At 39.4% G+C, this 22,148-nt stretch overlaps 1 protein-coding gene across 3 annotated transcripts; it reads right to left on the bottom strand.

Moving 5' to 3' along the window:
* Positions 1–6,116: 6,116 nt before the first annotated feature.
* Positions 6,117–21,671, bottom strand: LOC124272503 (cytochrome P450 1A5-like). 3 transcript variants are annotated; one of them, XM_046707708.1, is made up of 11 exons: positions 21,355–21,671; positions 18,847–19,033; positions 17,515–17,592; positions 15,605–15,703; positions 14,576–14,669; positions 13,649–13,807; positions 12,657–12,865; positions 11,795–11,923; positions 9,836–9,940; positions 7,953–8,087; positions 6,117–6,878 (listed from the first exon to the last, which is right to left on the bottom strand). In XM_046707708.1, exons 2-11 carry the CDS (start codon positions 19,001–19,003, stop codon positions 6,532–6,534), a joined length of 1,512 nt encoding a protein of 503 aa, XP_046563664.1. In that variant the 5' UTR covers positions 19,004–19,033; positions 21,355–21,671; the 3' UTR covers positions 6,117–6,531. The 3 variants fall into 3 exon arrangements, with proteins under 3 accessions (XP_046563664.1, XP_046563662.1, XP_046563663.1); XM_046707706.1 differs by having other exon boundaries at positions 18,847–19,040; XM_046707707.1 differs by lacking the exon at positions 21,355–21,671 and adding an exon at positions 20,223–20,438 and having other exon boundaries at positions 18,847–19,040.
* Between the last annotated feature and the right edge of the window lie 477 nt (positions 21,672–22,148).

Here is a 22,148-nt window from a genome sequence, read left to right on the forward strand (position 1 = left end):
ATGCTGTTGATCACTGGATTGTCTGATCCAGACTCGATTATTTACAGACCGCCACCATATAGCTGGAATATTGCTGAGTGCGGCGTAAAACTAAACTCACTCACTCACTCACTCTTCTGCTGTCAAATCTGCCATGTCAACAAAGGAAGCCGTATGCTTCATCAGGGGAGGTAACTCTTGATGTAGTAAGGTTAATTCTTAAGCTTACAAGAGTTGCCTCCCATATTGAGAACCTTACTACATAATGTGACACCTATTTTGAAATACAATAATCAGTATTAGGAAACAACGATTTTCTCAATAATTTCTTGGAAAACTTAACATCATGAATATCTGAGGTTCCATGGTTGTTGTGTTATCACTAATACAGTAAAGCTTAATACACCCACACAAGTGATCGCGGTGGACGTACTGTTTAATTAGCACATCAGATGCAAGCATATACATGAGTTTTATATGGACCAGCCTAGTTTGGCAAGGGTAGAAACTGGTGGTGGTGGTGTAATGGTCAAAGAGCGAGCTGGATCAGAAATATGGTCTATAGACATTAATTGACAGTTGACATTCGTACATGTAAGCAGACTTACTGCGTCAAGGGAGTATATTTACCATGCATAGAAAAGACGTTGTGCTCAGCGATTCTGATGAAATGACAGGATCCTTGCTTAATGAAATGCATTAGGGAAAAGACACACTAACACAAGCACGGGGGGTTTGGGGGGGTTTGGGGTTAAGACATACGATGTTCCTTAAATAAACAAACAAAAAATCCAATAGAAAGAGAAATGTTTAGACGATTTAAAAACCACGTTTGCCCTTTGAATGCCCAATACTGTATCAAAGGAAAATGTCAAACTTTTCTCAAGCACGGCACTTGTGAGAATTTACTGAGCTGTTCTAGGCGTATCACCACTACATTGGTCACAAAGAGGTGATACATCCCTATCAACAACACTTGTGTCGGCATTTAGTACACAGTTACCAAGTCTGGTTAACTAAACTTTAGCACATCTCTTACGAAGAATAATTTGGTAGAAGCTTTTAAAGTCAGTTAGTGCCCTTGCCTGATTAAGATGTGCCTGGTTATATTGAAACTTTTACCTTCACGTGGACCTTTGATCGGTCGGTTCCCCCTCTCCTCGCCCTCATCGTGAATAGCTTTCACATTTTCTTCAACATCCATGGCACCTTGTCATCTGCACAAACATAGTTAAGACTATATACCAACTGATAGTATGTACAACCCTTAGACCTGTTGACATGGCATACAATGATTTAAGCCTATTAAAATTATGATATACAAGCCAATATACCTTTGGACAATATATACGATACGTTATACGTATTAATATGATACACAAGACAATATATATTTTAACTTTTTTTATACAACACCATATGCCTATCAAAATGATATACAGGACCATATACTTTTTGACAAGATATACAAAACTATATACCTATTAAAATGATATACAAGACCATATACCTTTTGACAAGATATACAATACCATATGCCTATTAAAATGATATACATGACCATATACCTTTTGACAAGATATACAATACCATATGCCTATTAAAACGATAGACAAAACATATACCTTTTGACAAGATATACAATGCCATATACCTATTAAGATGATAGACATATACATATACATTCTGACATGAAGCCTACATGCATATATAAGCCAAAATGATCGCTGACATGATATACAAGCCCATACACACAGTTGCATACAATCCTAAATACCCCCTGATGTGATGTACATACTATAAAAGTATATCGAAGTGATATACAAGCCTGTATACCCATTGAATAATAATTTTGAGACTGCTACTGGGGTAAGAGTTAGTTGATTTCTCTTAGAAAACATACCTGAATTTACACATACCTCACAATGTCAGCAAAAGTCACAACTGTTAGTAAATAGTAATTCACAATCACCAGAGACAGATCTCCCACTGAAACTCTCCGGCGGGATGCAAAATAGCGTTTTATGATGTGCAACTCATCCAAGAGGCTCTTAACAAGTGGGCTGACACATAGCATGACGTCTCATGATTATCCTTGCTTATGACCGATAAAACATGAAAAATGATATTTCTAAATGATTGATGTGTAATTAACTCTAAAACGTAAATGCCAGTGTTTTTTTGTCTGGATATAGGTAATTAGCACCATATCATCGTCAACATGATCATCATTGCTGTCATCGTCACATCATCACTATTACGGCAGGACACAAATTTACAATGTTACTTGAACAAAGCATTTTTTTCTGACGGAAAGCAAGAATCGCACTGGCGAGCTGAATGCATAGTGTTCACTCCTAAAACGGAAGATTTTCTATTCCCCCTACAGTGAGTGAGTTTAGTTTTACGCCGCTTTTTTACACCACAAATGGGATTCACACGGTGTACCCATGTGGGGATTCGAAGCCGTGCCTTCGCTTGACGAGCAAACGCTTTAACCACTGGGTTACCCCACCGCCCTTATGATGCCCTCTATCCCTTAAGGACAAGCGTGATAACCTCTGTACCATAAAAGGCCACCCTTGAAATGAAAATTCTAAGGCTGCATGGAGGCGTAGATCGACGCTCATACTATCGATCTCTGAATTGCCAATGCCAGCTTCGTGTCTTGCAGCCTACGACTTTAACAGTTACTACTAACTCACACGCGTAACATTTTGTGCGTGCACGATGTGTATTCATTTGGCTTTGTGCCACATCTGAACCCACTCGTCAAGACCCTCCAAACACAACATTGGGCTATATTCCTTCCTACTATTGTCGAAGTCCATGCCGTGGAACATGTGAAATGTGAAAGTAGCTTTTATTTATGACAAATACAGGATTTTAATTTTTTTCATATTTAAGTGGTGTATTTTTTCTTATTATGTTAGAAATTTTCGAGAAATTTACATCTCCTGTTAATCTTCCGGAAAGACGTCCGCCCGTATGCCCCCTTAAATTTCATTCTAGTCAAATCATATCACCTGAATATATATTCCTCATCTGATAAGGGTGAGTTTTAACATGTTTCTTTAATATTGTATCTGAACATACTGAAAGACATATTTTACTAGTATAAATGCCAAGCAAAGACATTTCTCCTCATCTTTAACATTTAGGGGGGATACGGGAGGAAGTCTTACCCTGTCTTCATACTCACAGACATTGCATGTGTGCAAAACGTAAACAACGCACACTCATTAAGCAGGAAAGTAAGGAAGTACATTAGTGTTACAGTCTAGAGTGAGTGAGTGCGTGAATAAGTTTATTTTTACGCCGCCTTTGTCAATATTCCAGCAATACGCTTTTACCACTAGGCTTCCCCACCACCCCGCTACAGTCTAGATTATATAATATATGTGCAATGTACTTACCCCTACGTGGAAGAGATATTTCAATGTTTTATTGTCAATTTGCCTTTTTTATATGTTCACAACTTACTGAAATCATTTGATATTGTCAAACTGTCAACTCGTAAAACAAATGAACTCGAAAGATATCATTTATCAAAACTTTCAACACATTTAAATGAGTTACTGTCTTTAATGTTCAGATAGTACCAAGGTTGAAGGGTGGTGGGGTATCCAAGTGGTTAAAGCGTCCATTCACCATGCCAAAGACCCGGGTTCGATTCCCCACATGGGAACAGCGTGTGAAGCCCATTTCTGGTGTCCCCTGCCGTGATATATATAATTTGACTTTTGCAAAAGGCAGCGTAAAATCACTCTATCTCACTCACTCACTCACTCACTCACTCGAGTCCAACGTTACATAGAACAGACCGGTAATATTGTCGATTACTCGAGAAAATATTGCTTCCGAAGTCGACACATATTTCGATAACTGATATTTTGTTCTGGGCACATTGTACTAACATACATGTCGATGTGAGTATCATCTACGGAGACGAATGATATTTGTTTAGGTTGTGGCATAAATGCGCTCCCATAGGAAAGTCTGGCTACCATTGTCTAACAAAAGGAAACCCCGAGCGGGCCACCCAATGAACACGGATGTTTCTCTTTAAACATGAATAATTCGTGAGGAAAAGCCTCTCTTCCTCACGGCGGATGTCTGATATCCGTGATACCACAAAGATCAGACAGCACGCACGATCACCCACTGAATGCGTACATAGTTGGATATGTCTTGCGATTCATAACAGCAAGGGAGCGCTGGTAGCTTATAGCCTAGTGGTTACATGGTTCGCTCGTCACCTCGAAAACCCCGGTTCGATTCCCAACATGGCTACAACGTGTGAAACCCAGTTATGGTGTAATGCGTTGTCATATTGCTCGGATATTGCTAAAAGCGGTGTAAAACCCAACTCACGATTTACAGCAAATACCTCAGTGGTGAGATAGGAAGGGGGAACACGATGAAAGTTTTCATGTGTACATATACCAAGCTCCCTGTTACCCAGCTTTCCCTGGCCTGATGAAGACGTGAGAATATACCGAGAAACATCGTGTTCCTCATGATAGGGAGGATGACATGAATTTTATTCCCCTTCATTTCTAAATGCCATTCAAAGATTTCTCTAGGTTAATTGTTTGTTCGTTATATGAAGACCCGGAGTCTATTCCACACATGTGTATAGTATGCGAAGTGGATGGGGGCCCCGCTTTATATTGCTGGAATATTGCCCGAAACAAATCAATCGCCTATTGCCGGCATTGGCACACCCAAACCTATGACCGTGGGTTCGAATCCCAATTATGTCTCCAGGTTTGTTAAAAGGTTTCCCCACAGGTGTACATGTGTGGGACTTGGCCCAAGTTGGGGCTTTCCTACCACATTAAGCTGACGCTGATCGGATTACTGTCAAAAAGCGGCGTTAAACTCCACTCACTCACAATATTTATGGTAATATGGAAACAGTATAATTAAAAATACAAGCTCAGACTAAGGTTCTCAAATGCATGGCGTGAAATATTAACAGAGATAGGGTGTTTGTTTGGGGTTGTTTTAACGCCACGGCAGCGACATTTCAAGTTCATGACGGCAGTGTAAATTACGAGTTTATTTGACAAATACTTCTTAGTTGTGGCGTCATTAACAGAACTTTCTTGTACGTTAGAACAGCGCATGTTGTTTATTTTAATGATATTATAAGTGTCAGTTTTAACATCTCTTGTGGTGCCGCGACCTTCGGGCGGTTCCAGCGACTAATGATGCTTGAAAATAACTTTATAAACGCCTTTGAAATGACTGTATGAAAGACTTTGAAATGACTGTATGAATGACTTTGAAATGACTGTATGAATGACTTTGAAATGACTGTATGAAAGACTTTGAAATGACTGTATGAAAGACTTTGAAATGGCTGTATGAATGACTTTGAAATGGCTGTATGAATGACTTTGAAATGGCTGTATGAATTTGACCATCTTGTCTACCTCGCTGCCTCTTACGGCCATATACATGTATATCACAGTGAGCCCGTTCTAATCAAGAAGATGGTACAATTGTGTTTTGTTGTCCAACACCGCTATAACTCAGCAAAGTTCCAGCTACATTGCAGTCTGTAAATAATCGAGTCTGGACCAGACAATCCCGTGATATGAGCATCGATTTACGCAATTGGGATACGATGACATGAGTCAACCAAGTTAGCGTGCCTGACCACCCGATCCCGTTAAACCCTCTTACGACAAGCATGTTTTCTGAGGTCCAGTTCTCAGCCAGATCTTCATGGGATAGACAGAAGTAGAACGTGGAAGTGAATATATAATAATAAATTATATTTACGACACAGCAATAACACAAACAGTGTCAAAACTAGCAACACAATCTTGCAAACGAACCACAAAAGACGATATAGAAAAATGTAAATGTCAATATTAGGCCTAAAAAATATGTTGTGGTTCCGATTACCCGACCGACCCTTGAATTCTGGTGCCGACCCTAGTTTCTTTACGAGGTATGAATAACATAAGCTTTCAGATACCATTGTTCTTTCCCCAGCACCAACGGACATCAGTCATTCTGATAGAGAAAGTCGACATGATGGTCGCAAGCCTGATTGAATAAACAATTACACATTGATAAATGTGTTATTAGTTCGTACTTTACTTCTAAAAAAAATGTTTAAAAAATTCTTTCCTACCTACCTACCTTAAATTTTAAAAAGGTGTAATTGGAACCACAACATTTTTTTATTTGGCCTTACAAAGGAATATACATTTATACACATGGAATATGAACATGAATATGCACTGAAAAGGGCAGGAAAAGTCAAACTATGAAATGGCTGCGACTGTAAACTCAATCTTATATACATCTTGCGTAGTAATGTGTAATGTGCTTGGTTGATCCCATCGTGATATTTTTTAACAATTGACTTTCAGAAAATAACCTTTAACGTAAATGAAGGCCAATGCAGAGTTTTACTTACGATTGGTATATAAATACTTATATGGAGAAGACGACCTTAAAAAACTCTAAAGAGAGTGGTCGCTAAGAGCTTTAAGATATGAGCCCATTTCTGATAATGATGTTTGAACGACTTCATATTCTTGATTTGGCGACGACTTGGTATCTCCCTGGTGTATTAAGTGCTCCCGTGCTCTTTGGCTCAAAGTCGTGCTGTGTCCCAGGAGCAAGTGAAATCGTGAACACTCTCAGGATTCCAGCGAAAAAGAGATGAAGCTCAGGTTTGGCGACAGTCTCGCCGAGACAGACTCTCCTTCCGGCAGAGAACGGAAGCCAGCTTTCTGGCTTGGGGCCCATATTCCCATCTGAGTCAAGGAATCGTTCAGGTTTGAATGTCTTGGCGTCCTCCCATTGGTCAGGGTCAAAGTGCAAAGCATCGTGGTTGATGAACACCATTGTTCCCTTGGGAACATCGTAGCCACCTGAAAATGACAGTATATTACTGACATCACATCTTCAGTTGTATTCGTCATCAACAGCAACATTGCAACTACTCTCAACAGCATGGGTACAATGTGTGAAGCCCATTTCTGGTGTCCCCCACCGTGATATTGCTGGAATGTTGCTAAAAGCGGCGTAAAACTAAACTCACTCACTCTTCAACAACATCATTCGCAGCGTTTGAAATTAACGTCGGTCCTCAGGCCCGAAGCGGACTGAAAACCACTCGAACCAACAGCTTTTGTTTTCTGCAGGTCCTTATAGCCGACGGCGTTCTTATCCCCAATAACTAAGAGTATTATTTTTCAGATAATATCATTCAGTAATTTCTAGTGTAAATTTCTACATTAAACACTTTAACTCAGTTTCTTAGCTGTCACATTTTTTTGTTCGCTGGGAATTACTTATATTGTAGCCAAAATATAGAGCCTACAACCTTTTATGGTTCTGGGTCCTTAGGGCCTGCAGCTTTTCAGGGTTGAGGGCAAACACTGATCATTCGTCCCTACCTACCACAGCCTCGCGCTCATCTGCATTGCCGCACACAGCCCAAGACACACGCAGACACATCACACACGCATTGAGCATCATCGGTGTCAAGGTCATTCAAGACACACAGATATCACACATGTTTCTATTCTATGCCAATTCATTCGTGTCATCCCCACTGCTGAGTCGCCTCCGTGGTGTAGTGGTTATAGAGTCCGCCTAGAGAGCGGAAGGTCGCGGGTTCGATCCCCGGCAGCGCCATACCAAAAGATGTAAAATATAGTACTTGTTGATCCCAGCCTGGCGCTCGGCATTAATGGGTACAACAAGGACTGGTCGGCTCGGGAGTCAGTATAATGTGTCTGAGTGGGGTATTCATGCTTAACTGCGGCATTGTATCCCAGTGAGCTAGCAGTCTGGGCTAGTACAAGCAGCAATACATACACATGAGCGAAATATGCTCAAGTATGACGTTAAAACCCATTTCACCTCACCTCACCTCACCACCACCTCACCTCACCACTGCTGTGATCAACACTCAGTCAGACTTTATGAGTAATACGTACCAACTGTGGTATCGCAGAGAGTGGAATGGGGAAGCCCCGAGGGAACCACAGACCGAATCCTCATTATCTCATGTAGCGTAGCCTCTGTATATGGCAACTTGTCTCTGTCCGAGACGTGGACGTTCAAATCAGCATCTGCAACAATAGCAACATCTGGTATCATCTGGATAAGATGTTAACACTATTTTATGTACAAATGAAAATGATCGTCACTGTCCAATACGGCACCCTGTCTAAACCGGCATTTTATTTCGGTCCCATGGGGTGCCGGTTTAGACAGGTTTCACTGTATATGTATATGTACCCTTCAAAAAAAGTAGGGGAACTTCATTTCTTATTTACGATTGAAAAAAATGGGAGATATATCGGAGTCAGTCAATGTTGATATGATAATAATGAATGTTTTGAGAATGCATCACCACTTGCACTTCCTTATGACCACAGTTGTTTGTACAGTCATCGCTCTTGAAAGATGATTGGTGTAGGACGAGTACAACGGCTAGAAACAAACACTAACAACTGTGTGATGCAAGATGATTGTCAAAATTAATGGTCTACATTGATTTATCGACCTTCTTGAAAACCGTCAAAATCAAGAATGACACCTCATGCACGTGTATGGGAGCAACTGCGTTGAGCACGTGCATCCCATGCGTTGTGTTTAAGGGTGGTGATAAAGAGAAATGGTGGTGAGTTCACAAGATGTCTGTCATTGAAAAATTTGTTAACGCTTATACTTCCTATCCAAATAAAAAGTTCAGGTGCCCCTGCTATATCTAGGAGCATATGTGTATTGGTCAGCGTGGTATTCTATACCGTCATGCATGCCGGTCTTTTTCTTAAAGAAACGAACAACCAGAAAGAATACTCCGTCCTGGATCAAGACCAAGCAACCCAGCAACCCAGCAAAACACCAATTGACTGATAACTTTAGGAACCGGGTTGGGTTTGTTCTTCAGTAACCCATGCTTGTACAAAGAGGCGACTAACGGGATCGGGTGGTCGGATTCATGTCATCGTTTCCCAAATCCGTTCATCGGGGTTCATGATGCCAATCACAGGTTAATCTGGCCCAGGCTGAATCATTTACAGACTGCAGTTATTCAGCTGGATTATTGCTACTGCATCAACTAACGAATTCATCTTTGGGATATAACTCGTGATTGCTAGAAAAGCTTAGGTCGTTTAGGAAAGGTAAAACTACCGATGGACATGTATTTTTCTGTGGTCACCACCTTTCATATACCTTTAGCGGGGACAAACAGATAGATGTAGAGTTCTGAGTACACTCTTCTTAATACTGACATGAAGTTATTGCTGTTGAACAGCCAAACTCAGTCAGTCAGTCAGTCAGTCACAAGAAAACAAACTCATTCACGGTTCAATACAGTGAATACCCCTTCGGTGTATGTTTGTATTTTTCTGTAATCTACTGTACATTCAATAACGGTATGTATAATAATAGGCTGTTTGTGGTCTGTTCAACAGAACGCACTCTCTTTTCAGTGCCATGGAAACAAAGTATATTTATTCAGAAACCATTTATGACCATTTCGTAAAATAATTGTGTTGTTTGATAATGTTCAGAGAAGATGTAAATAAATGATTGAGATGCATCTTAATAATTAGAGGCCATGGCAGCAGTTTTATACCACCGTACCGCCATCCCTCACCCCAAATCCAGTGCCCACGCCCATCCTCAACTACTACCCCTATCAGCAATCACCACCCTCCCCTCAATTCCCACCTCAAATCCTTTGCCCAACCCTACCTGCACTCACCACCCCAAATCCACTGACACACAATTACCTCAACCCCCACCAAATTGGAACATATTAATTACGCAACAGGTAATATCACATGTCAACTCTTTCAAAACGCACCAATAACAGAGTCCACCTCTTCTTGTACCTTCTTCTGGATGTCAGGGTTGAGCGCCATGGCGAGGAGTGCCCAGTGGAGTGTATTCCGCGTGGTGTCTATACCGGCTGAAATATTAGATAAATGAACCCTAACCAATCATATAAATGTCAACATTTATACCCACCTTTCGTAATTCGGTTAATAAGTGATACTGGTCACTGTTAAAAAACATATGGTCGCGATGGGCCACATAGAAGTCAAGTGCAAGGTCGATGACCAGATCAACCAGGTTCATCCTACCAAGAAGTGACATATGTCAGAAACGTACAAGATCCGGTGGGGATCCTTCTGTAGAACTAAAAGGTTCTCTTTACAGATTAGTGTGTAAGGTGTTTATTTTGTAGAAATTATTACACTTCATTTTCATATCTTGCCCGATATCATCCCGAGACACCCATATCTGACCGAAGCCAATATCGGGGTGGCAAAAAATGTCCATATCAGGCAAAATATCACTGTATTAAGTGATAAGATAGGACATCACTGGTAGAGTTTTCCTGGGGGACTGCAGGATTCACGTTATAAAGGAGATTTGGCAAGAAGAAATATCTGGACTCACATTTTATATATACTGAAAGGCAAAAGAAATGTCGTAATATTGGAAATGACATTTAAGTATCAATGGAACATTTGAACCTATTTTTTTAAAATAATACGCCACTGAAATGTAGTACCGACTTTCATCAGAGAAGATAACTCCTCTCCATTGTCCCCCACGACAGTTTTGCCGCTGTTGTGTCCACTTGGATACGTTCCCGGCGGTGCCGTTTGGTGAATATGGGTCTCGACAGGCAGGACATCGACAAAACAGGTTCCTGGCTTGGAGACGTCGCCGAATGGTAGGTCACTATGGTCACCCAAGCTGTTTCTCTGGCCCTTGCGAATAGGTCTTGCACGTGTTGATGGACGATATGACGGTCCTGGCGACGTGTCGTTACACGGGGTTGACCACTACGTGGACGGTCATCAGTGCTGCTGGTGGCGTTGTGTCGCACTCTAAGACGTTCTATCGTTCGTACGCTGCAACTGAAGTCATTAGCAATGACTCGAGCATGTTGACCAGCGTGCAGACGTCCAATAGCTTGTTGTGGTTGATCTCTCGTTAACCTAGTCATAGCTGCTGTGTTCAGAAAACAAGTGAACGATTGCCATTCAAGCCGGCAATTTATGCCTGAATGCATGTATCATGCACGTGCATTTCGATTTCAATGTTGTGTTTGTGGGAACTTTTCCCTCTCCAAAAAACAAAAACATTTCTAACTTCAATCTCAAACAATACTTTATTGGGCAATGCAGGCTATACGACCACGATTCATGTTTCCTCAAACTTGACTTCTGGTGTATATTTAAAAAAATAGGTTCAAATACTCCCTTGATACTCAAATGTCATTTCTAATATTACGACGTTTCTTTTGCCTTTCAGTATATTTATTGCTTATACACCTGCAGAAATCACTTGTGTGTGTGTGTGTGTGTGTGTGCGCGTGTGTGTGTGTGTGTTTGTTTGTGTGTTTGGTTTTGTTGTGTTTTGTGTGTGTGTGTGTGTGTGTGTGTGTGTGTGTGTGTGTGTGTGTGTGTGTGTGTGTGTGTGTGTGTGTGTGTACACACACACAAGTGATTTCTGCAGGTGTAATATATATATTATATAATGATTCTCTCTTTCCACAGTTGTCCAGGACATATTATGACAGTCGAAAAGTTACACGCTATAATAAAAAACATGAAATACTGACGACCTAGTCTGGGTTCCTGTGCCACGGGAAGGTAAAGTACAACTCTCGTGAACCTTTCAGGAGAAAGCTTGCAACGTTTGTTTATTTCCTGTTTAACGCCGCACTCAAAAGTATTCCAGCTACAGCCACCAGACAATCTAGTGATCAACATCATGAGCATCGATCTGAGCCTTACAACGCACTTACCACCGACTAGGTTGTTGATTGTATGAACCATGTGTGTGTTTGTGATCTGTGACATCAGGGTCGGGTCGTCCTCTTCTTCAGCCTCTTTCTGAGCCAATATCAGAGCATCCGTGAAGTCCCGTATCTCATCTTTAACAGCAACAGCAACCGCATTCTTATATTTTTACCTTGTCCATATTTAATGTAATCTTCTTTCACCATAATTTTGCCCTTGGAAAGTGTCATGTTTTGTGTCACAGATCAATGATATTCTAATAGATAGGCGATTGTCTAGGTTAAATAAGTGTAATTATCTAGGTCAGATAAGTGCCTTGTTTGTTCTGGCTTTTTTCGCATTTGAAAAGATTGAGAACAGTTCCTCACAAAGTTTGTATCCACCAATTTGAATGTGTTTTCAGTCCATAAACGATAAAAGAGCTTTACAACCCTGTTCATGATAAGTTTCCTTTCTACACTGAAAAACTAAAGAAAAAACTCTTTGCCATTTTTTCTCCACGTATACTTGTGTTGTATTCTTCGGTTAATTATTTAAATTGGTAATATCTACATGATTAAACAAAAGTTTCAAGTGTTAAGTGTCAAGTGCTTTTTATGGGCATTTATTTTTGCCATTGACGCAAAATCCAGAGTCATCTCTATATTTTTATATAGGGTACTTTACGGTATCAAACTTACTTAGTATGTACCCAGCATTTCGACACATCTAAATACACATTTCCCAGAGAATTATTCTAAAATTAAATCCTTAATAATCAGCATTGCATTTTCAGTGTACATGTAAATGACAAACGCTTTTTATTCACCAATTTATATTTCTTAAAACGCTAATGAACCTGCAATTAGATAAATATGGCTGCCAAACCTTTTTTGAACGTTTCTCTATGGGCTGCAATTTCCATTCTGATGGCGTCTGCTATCCTTCCTGCCACGCCAACAACACGTCTGAATTTCGGCGTTGGGCACAGATGAAGCAGGGGAATAACATCCTCGAGAAGGCCTGATCCTGCTTCTTTCATGAACTCGTCAAGGTTCACTACGTATGTTTTGTAGGTTTCGGAGTCTGTATTTTCGCTAGAATTGGAAAGGACAGATAGACCATGGCGTACATGCATTCGGTGTGGGAAATAGTTTCCACATTTTTCTTGCCAGTCGCGCTAGCTATGCATGAAAGTTATTAGCCCATGAAAATAATTCACTTGACCGAAATCTGAATGTAGAAACTAAGCAAAAGATTACAAATAGGTAATATACCATCATTTCTCAGGCCATAGATCTTGCATGATTTAAAAGTGTATTTTAACTCAACAAGTCGGAGAGAGTGGTATTAAAAATTTAAAAATGACCCCAGGACAATTCGCTAGCCAGTCAGGACAGTGACTGTGAAGATTTACTGGTCCGACTGAATTTTAACTAGCCACGTGCTAGCGGGCCAGTTGCTATTTCGCACACAGCATACATTTCTAAAAGTCTAATGGTTATTCACGCTCGTACCTATGTCATAAGATTTTATACATTTATACGATGTTCAATTGTGTTTTCATGTAAAACAAAATAGAGGAACACATTAAATATGTAGGTCACTATTTTACTGATTATATATGGCTGAGAGAAACATTTGTGTTCACGGCATCAAGAAACAGTTTCTGGAGTGACTTTGAGGAACATGTGAAATTTGCACTTTATAACCCAAAGAACAGATTGTATATGGTTTTAGAACTATAACGAACCAGTGTTAACAAGTACATGAAAAAGACTCAAATAAAAATAAAAAGAACCTTTTAGTTCTTAAAAACCATATCTAAATATCCCGTATACCTTTGATTCAAAAACCAATCATGGAAAAGATATAATTACCTGATTTTATTGAACAGCATTCCTGTCATCATGTTGGATATCGCCAGTGATAGGTAGGGGAAAGGATCAAAGGCTCCTTGTTCCTTTCTCATCAACGCTGTAGTGATGTTGAGTGATTGGGACACTTTCCGGCTGAGGTTATCTCCCATTAGATAGTGCCTGAGATGTGAAATTATTCATTTTAATCAGTTTTCAAACACTTGTATGCTGTTGATATTATGCTGTGGTGGACGCGGGTAACATGAGTGAGTGAGTGAGTGAGTGAGGTTTTACGCCGCTTTTAGCAATATTCCAGCAATATCACAGCAGGGGACACCCGAAATGGGCTCCACACATTGTACCCATGTGGGTGATCGAACCCGGGTCTTCGGCGTGACGAGCGAACGCTTTAACCACTAGGCTACCCCACTTCCCCATGTAACATGAAGGTGTTGGTATTGTTGTGAAACATTTAATTCACATGAACTGAAGATTATTTTTGAAATGACATTATCATGGAGTGTTTCATTATCTTTCTCGACGACCTATGATTATAAAGAAATAATATTTTTATTTCTACCATGGTGTAAGTGTGCATTTTGTAAGAGAAGTATATTTTTATCCATAATATGTTAATTCATGAATGTTTTTTAAATCATGTCTATATGTAGTATGGTCCAGATTCGATTATTTACAGACCGACGCCATATAGCTGGAATATTGCTGAGTGCGGCGTAAAACTAAACTCACTCACTCACTATATGTAGTAAACTACATTTACAACGAGCTGACGATATCTCAAACTATTTTGGGTTTGTAGTTTTTTCCTGACCACTTTACATATACTTTAGTCGAAATGTGTTTAACGAACTGTAGTTACAACGAACCGAAATTAACGGTCCCGTTATGTTCGTAAAAACCGTAGTTCATTGTATGGTGAGCATTTACCTCAGCGCTTTAGATGCTATTTTCCTGTGCAACTTCCACCTTGGGCCGTACGATGCATTTGCTATGTCTTTTCCTCCTTCGGTAATTGCGTTAACTGTGGAAATATACATCGTGGAAATAATCTTATACAAGTATAGAAAATATTTATAGAATAGCCAACATAGAACAGATGGACCAAAATAGAAAGTACGGATTGTCTGTCCCGCAAGAATTAAAAGAGTGAATGCCTTCTGTGACTTCATGAACTAGCCAATAAATAAGAAGATAACACCTTATGATTTTTGAGATTTACAGAAAAATGTTCATCGATGTCAGTGTCTCCTTGAAACAATATGCAGATTTACACGAAGAATATCAGCTCATTTTTATAGTTTTCTGTTTTAAACTACACTCTTAAAAATATTCACTGTAATCATGTGAAACAATCGGTGATCTTTAATTTCTTTATGTGGCATATTCTCCAGTATTAGTTTCTTGCCAAAACGATTGTCAAACCTCACGAAAAAGGTACAACATTTTCATCATATTATACATATTAATATACAGGTATACAATATGTAGCAACAACTTCACCGAACAGTGGGAATAGATATCAGTTTACAATATTCATTTGCAATACATGTTGTTTGTGTTGAATAGTAACATAATTGTTTTGCATATTTTAGATAATTTTCGTAGAGTTCCATAATTTCGACTAGTAAAGTAAATTCATTTAAAGACGTTTGGTTTAGTGTAAAATATTTGAGAATTAGCGATTTTCTCTCACATTGCAAAACTGAACAGATAAACAGTTAATTCATCACCCAAATCAGTTGATTTCCAAACTGGACAACTTCGTTAACTTGCATGTAATTCTTTTTCTATCTACCAGTTTTAAAATGGCAGGTTGTTGTGAGACTGAGATTTAGAAATGCACTCCAAACATTTTCGTGGCAATTAAGGAAATTTTCAAAACTTAAAATATCACTTTTAAAGACGCTGTGCATGGTTTCTTTGCAAGACGTAGTTTATAAGTAGCTTTATCCTTACTGAAACAGATGTCGGGTCTCCCGGCAAAGTCTGCTTGTCTTGTGACGAGAGCTTCCATTACAACATCAATTCTACTCAAGACAATTGCCATCCGATTACCTGTAAATGAATTATGTCCACTTCCAATATTGTAAGTTAAAACGAATTAAACACAATATTTCACAACCATCAGCAATTGTCAGTTTTGAATATATATATGTTGGAGAACTTGGGAGGTTATAATTCCATATTATTTCTGACCATTTCGGTGGAGTTGGATTTTGTTTAACGCCACACTCAGCAATATTCCAGCTGTATGGCTACGGTCTGTAAATAATCTAGTCTGGACCAGACAATCCAGTGATGAACAGCATGAGCATCGATCTACGCAATTGGAATACGATGACAAGTGTCATCCACGTCAGCGAGTCTGACCACCTGATAACATTAGTCGCCTCTTATGACAAGCAGGGCTTACTGGAGACCAATTCTAACACGGGTCCGGTGGAGCTAGACCTCGCAAAGTAACAGTAGACACACAAACAACGCATGTCTTCATTGTTCCAATCATCTATGCAGGTATGCAGGGTATGATATATCTCAGATATCGCATATCTTCAATGTTCCAATCATCCAATCATCTATGCAGTTATGCAGGGTATGATATATCTCCGATATCGCATATCTTCAATGTTCCAATCATCCAATCATCTATGCAGTTATGCAGGGTATGATACATCTCAGATATCACATATCTTCAATGTTCCAATCATCCAATCATCTATGCAGTTATGCAGGGTATGATACATCTCAGATATCGCATTTCTTCAATGTTCCAATCATCTATGCAGTTATGCAGGGTATGATATATCTCAGATATCGCATATCTTCAATGTTCCAATCATCCAATCATCTATGCAGTTATGCAGGGTATGATACATCTCAGATATCGCATTTCTTCAATGTTCCAATCATCCAATCATCTATGCAGTTATGCAGGGTATGATATATCTCAGATATCACATATCTTCAATGTTCCAATCATCCAATCATCTATGCAGTTATGCAGGGTATGATATATCTCAGATATCGCATATCTTCAATGTTCCAATCATCCAATCATCTATGCAGTTATGCAGGGTATGATACATCTCAGATATCGCATTTCTTCAATGTTCCAATCATCCAATCATCTATGCAGTTATGCAGGGTATGATATATCTCAGATATAACATATCTTCAATGTTCCAATCGTCCAATCATCTATGCAGTTATACAGGGTATGATATATCTCCGATATCGCATATCTTCAATGTTCCAATCATCCAATCATCTATGCAGTTATGCAGGGTATGATATATCTCCGATATCGCATATCTTCAATGTTCCAATCATCTATGCAGTTATGCAGGGTATGATATATCTCCGATATCGCATATCTTCAATGTTCCAATCATCTATGCAGTTATGCAGGGTATGATATATCTCCGATATCGCATATCTTCAATGTTCCAATCATCCAATCATCTATGCAGTTATGCAGAGTATGATATATCTCCGATATCGCATATCTTCAATGTTCCAATCATCCAATCATCTATGCAGTTATGCAAGGTATGATATATCTCCGATATCGCATATCTTCAACGTTCCAATCATCCAATCATCTTTGTAGTTATGCAGAGTATGATATATCCATTATCTATAACCTGAATTAGTTTACCTGTTCGAATGACACGACGCCAAAAATAGACTTGAGCTGTAATATCACAGTCTATAAATTTTCACTTATGTAGGACATTATTGCAGACTCGTGGAGCAGGGCTCCGTTCCACAAAGCGATCGTAGCGCTAAGATGATCGTAACTCCCATACTTTAGCATAGACTTACGACATTCGTAGCTTTGTGAAACGGGCCCCAGGCAAACTTACCCAACATAATCTTGATAACTGGACCGTGCTTTTTGCTCAACTCACTGAACTTCCGAAACATAAGATCCCCTTGTATATCTAGAAAATACAAATATTCCGACAATTTGAATGGAACTTTATGGAAGCGTTTCAGTGTCCCAGTCTAAGCAAAGTAGAGGATACTTTATTCTACGTAGATGATACTTTATTCTACGTAGATGATACTTTAGGAACAAGGTAGAGGATACTTTATTCTACACACATTATACTTTATTATACGTAGATGATACTTTATGAGCAACGTAGAGGATATTTGATTCTACGTAGATGATACTTTACGTACAACGAAGATGATACTATATTCTACGTAGATGATACTTTATGTACAACGAAGATGGTACTTTATTCTATGTAGATGATACTTTATGAACAACGTAGATGATACTTTATTCTACGTAGATGATACTTTACGTACAACGTAGAGGATACTTTGTTCTACTTAGATGATACTTTATGAACAACGTAGAGGATATTTTATTCTACGTAGATGATACTTTATGTACAACGAAGATGATACTTTATTCTATTTAGATGATACTTTATGAACAACGTAGATGATACTTTATTCTACGTAGAGGATACTTTACGTACAACGAAGATGATACTATATTCTACGTAGATGATACTTTATGAACAACGTAGAGGATATTTTATTCTACGTAGAGGATACTTTATGTACTACGTAGATGATACTTTATGTACTACGTAGATGATACTTTATTCTACGTAGATGATACTTTATGTACAACGAAGATGATACTTTATGTACTACGTAGATGATACTATATTCTACGTAGAGGATATTTTATTCTACGTAGATGATACTTTATTCTACGTAGATGATACTTTATGTACAACGAAGGGGATACTTTATTCTATGTAGAGGATACTTTATGAACAACGTAGAGGATACTTTATTCTACGTGGATGATATTATATTCTATGTAGATGATACTTTATTCTGTGTAGAGGATGCTTTATTCTAAGTAGATCATACTTTATTCTATGTAGATGATACGTTATTCAACGTAGAGGATACTTTATTCTAAGTAGATCATACTTCAGTCTACGAAGATGATACTATATTCTATGTAGATGATACTTTATTCTGTGTAGATGATACTTTATTCTAAGTAGATCATACTTTATTCTACGTGGATGATATTATATTCTATGTAGATGATACTTTATTCTGTGTAGATGATACTTTATTCTACGGATGATGCTTTATTCTACGTAAATATTATTTTTATCAATGAAGCTAAAAGAAATATATGCCTAAAAGTCATTTACCTAAAATGTTTCCTATCAATGGCCATCCCTTGGGCCCGGGCGGTAGGTTGTATCGTTTCTTGAAGAGATTATAGGCGATGAGTCCAACCACACTCCCAACAACGAGAGCCTGGGTTACCACAGACTGGGGCCACAACTGTGATAAACACTCAAACATTGTCCTTCTGTAGAAGTCTCTTTAACTGTGCTAGAATCTGAAACAAAGCACGTGATTTAGTCATATCATGTTGTTCAGCAAAAACACCCATACATCAGTAGTAGAGATAGAGATCTCACCCGAGTGTCTTTTGATATCAAATATATCACCACGAGTTGATAAAGTAACAAATATCCGAGACGTTATCATTAAAAATCACTCTTCAATGAAAAAGTACATCTCTGAACACAGTACTGCCATTAGATTTGCTGTGCATCGATGTCATAGCATTGTGACGTCATCAAGTTCATGACGTCATAGCATTGTCAGGGCATTGTGCAAAATCTACTGTCAAAATGATATCTCCTAGGAGATATCGTCTGATCACACGCAAGCAATATCACCTATGGAACACAGTTTGGGATGATAAATAGAAACTGCAAGCATCACACTTTGTGGTCGTGATGTGGTCATGTTATTAAAATGACAATTATCCAGGGCTCAGGCTCCTCTTGTGTGTTGTAAGTACAAACAGAATCAATTTGCACAGAATGGTGTTAACACCACGGTTGTCTACAAACACGAATGATGAATTGTGAAATCATTTTGACATATTGTAACAAAGGACCACGCATTTACCCTATTTTGCAAACATTAAACATTGTATGTGGTAATCACGTGTACATGGAAACTAAGAGAATCACTGTTCCAGTTTCGATCCGGTTATTATGATCTGATGTATTACAAAAAATGATGTCATACTACTGAGAACCAATCCTGCAGAATGTCTGACAGTAATAATTTTGAAGATGAATATCACGTTCTTCTCATCTGTCCACAGTATGAAGATCTAAGAAGCGATTATATCCTATCTAAGTATACGTCCTGGGCCCTGTTCCTCAATGCGATCGTAGCACTACTCGACTGGCGTAAGTCTATGTTAAAGTATGGGAGTTACGATCATCTTAGCGCTACGATCATTTTGTGGAACGGGGCCGGCTGACGGGCCGCTTTTACTTACCCCCACCATCCCCTACGGGCATCTGGCCTAAAGTTCAGAAAACTAAAAGCAAAATGTCAAGCAGAATGTGACTACGTTTATACACCACATGTATAAACATAAATAATATGAGTATAACCGTTTTACTTGTCCACGGGCATCTGGCCTAAAGTTCAGAAAACAAAGAATGGCTTGACATGAACATGTTGAAAAAATATGAGTAGCTGTACAGGTTATTACCTCTGGGCGTCTAATCAACCGGTGTGTTGTCTGTCTATGGGACCGGTAGTGAGAGATACTGACGTCTAGGTGTGCGCACGTTCTATATACTCACCTAAACGCCGAGTGACACAGGTATTTGACTGACACACATATAAGGTAGTATATGTGTATTGATCACCTGGTCAAGCTCACCGAACAGTTTTCGACGCTGATAAATGAGAATCTCTCGGAGGAAACGTGAAGGACGGGTGTGTGAGCTTACCCGGTGCCTGCCACCCGTAAGTGCACATGCATTGAGCTAGTTTTAAATCCATATATGGAGCTGGGGTAGATATAGATAACACTCTCATTACATTGAGTATGAGCGATAAGTCAAGGTAATACAAATCTTTGACCTACTATTTATATAACAGAGCTGGCTTTACGGCTTCACACCTGACATAACATACCTGTGTGGGTGTGTCAGGAGCTTCGTGGTCATCTGAATCACTGTGACCTTTGTCAGTCACGGACATTGGGTTGTCCGCTTTACCGTTATAGCAGAGGGTCGTCACTGGGTTGTACGTGCTTGGTCATGGGTACAGGGAAGTTGTTGCAGGTAGTTACAGGACGTCGTTTATATGGTGTAAGTTATGGGATGTCATAACATGGATGTTACAGGGTTAATTACAAAGTCCCAGGTAGGGGGTGGTGTTTACAGGTAGCAGTTGGAGGGTCGTAGTTACAGGGTGATAGTTACAGGTAGTAGTTACAGGTAGCAGTTACAGGGTGGTAGTTACAGGTAGCACTGAGTAACAGGGTGGTAGTTACAGGTGGTAGTTACAAGTAGCAGTTACAGGGTGATAGTTACAGGTAGCAGTTACAGGTAGTAGTGACAGGGTGATAATTACAGGTAGTAGTTACAGGGTTGTAGTTATGTAAAGTCGCGGGTCAGGGTGGCAGTTACTGGTAGCAGTTACAGAGTCGTGGCAGTTCCGTATATGCAGTAACAGGGTAACAGAGAAGTTACAGATAACTGGGTACAGGGTCGGAGTCCCATGGTAGAAGGCACAGCTCGAAAGAAAAATACCTGTGCAGCAGATATTCTGAAACTGTCCCCATCTCCTGATATATTCCAGCTCCAAAACGTCAAACACCATTCATACCTCACCTGTACAAACTCTCCCCAGAGACAAATGAATGCCCGAGTGAGTGTTGCTCTACAGCGTCGGCAAACTTCCAGCAATATCACAGCAGTGCTTTCGGTCTCTAACGATGCAGACAAACCCCAGTCTTTGATATCATTATCCTGAAATGACCTTCGATCACCCCGTCACACACTTCAACATCTATGTCCACTGAAGTAGAGATTCATATTACTATATATGGTGCTATATTCTACCCGTGATGACCACGCTTTCTTTAAGCATTGCCCGAATATGGTCTGTGATAAGAGACGTACTGACACCGCCTCTGTTATGACTGCTCTGTGTAGCTGCGGTGAAAATAGGGCAACGGTCGATGAACACAAGCTCATGTTGCTTTGCAAATAACGCGGTTTTTCTGTGAGTGTACAGTCACGTGGTGTACAGTCACGTGGTCTCACTGCGTTTGTATGTGTTGGTCTATTTTCATAACATTTGTGGCAGCGCTACGCTCGCTTGGTTGTTGACATGCTCTATGATATACTTATAGTTAAATTAAAAAGGGTTGCCCAACTGTGGAAACAGAAAACATGTGTTCCCAGAGATGTACGAAACTCCTTCCGCAAGTCAAGTCAAATATTTTAATCGTATGAAATCCACTGGCCCATATACAGAGAAAGTGCATATGTGCATATTACAGTAGTGCATAAATTCGTACGTAAATTCGTACGTAAGTTACATAAAGTTATTCTAATATTTATGTAAGTTTTTCTCCTTTAATAACTTTACGTAGTTCCCAGTAACATCACATCCTTCGACG

The sequence above is a fragment of the Haliotis rubra genome, unplaced genomic scaffold (assembly GCF_003918875.1).
Source record: "Haliotis rubra isolate DU_JTF1 unplaced genomic scaffold, ASM391887v1 Scf170, whole genome shotgun sequence".
Taxonomy (NCBI): domain Eukaryota; kingdom Metazoa; phylum Mollusca; class Gastropoda; order Lepetellida; family Haliotidae; genus Haliotis; species Haliotis rubra.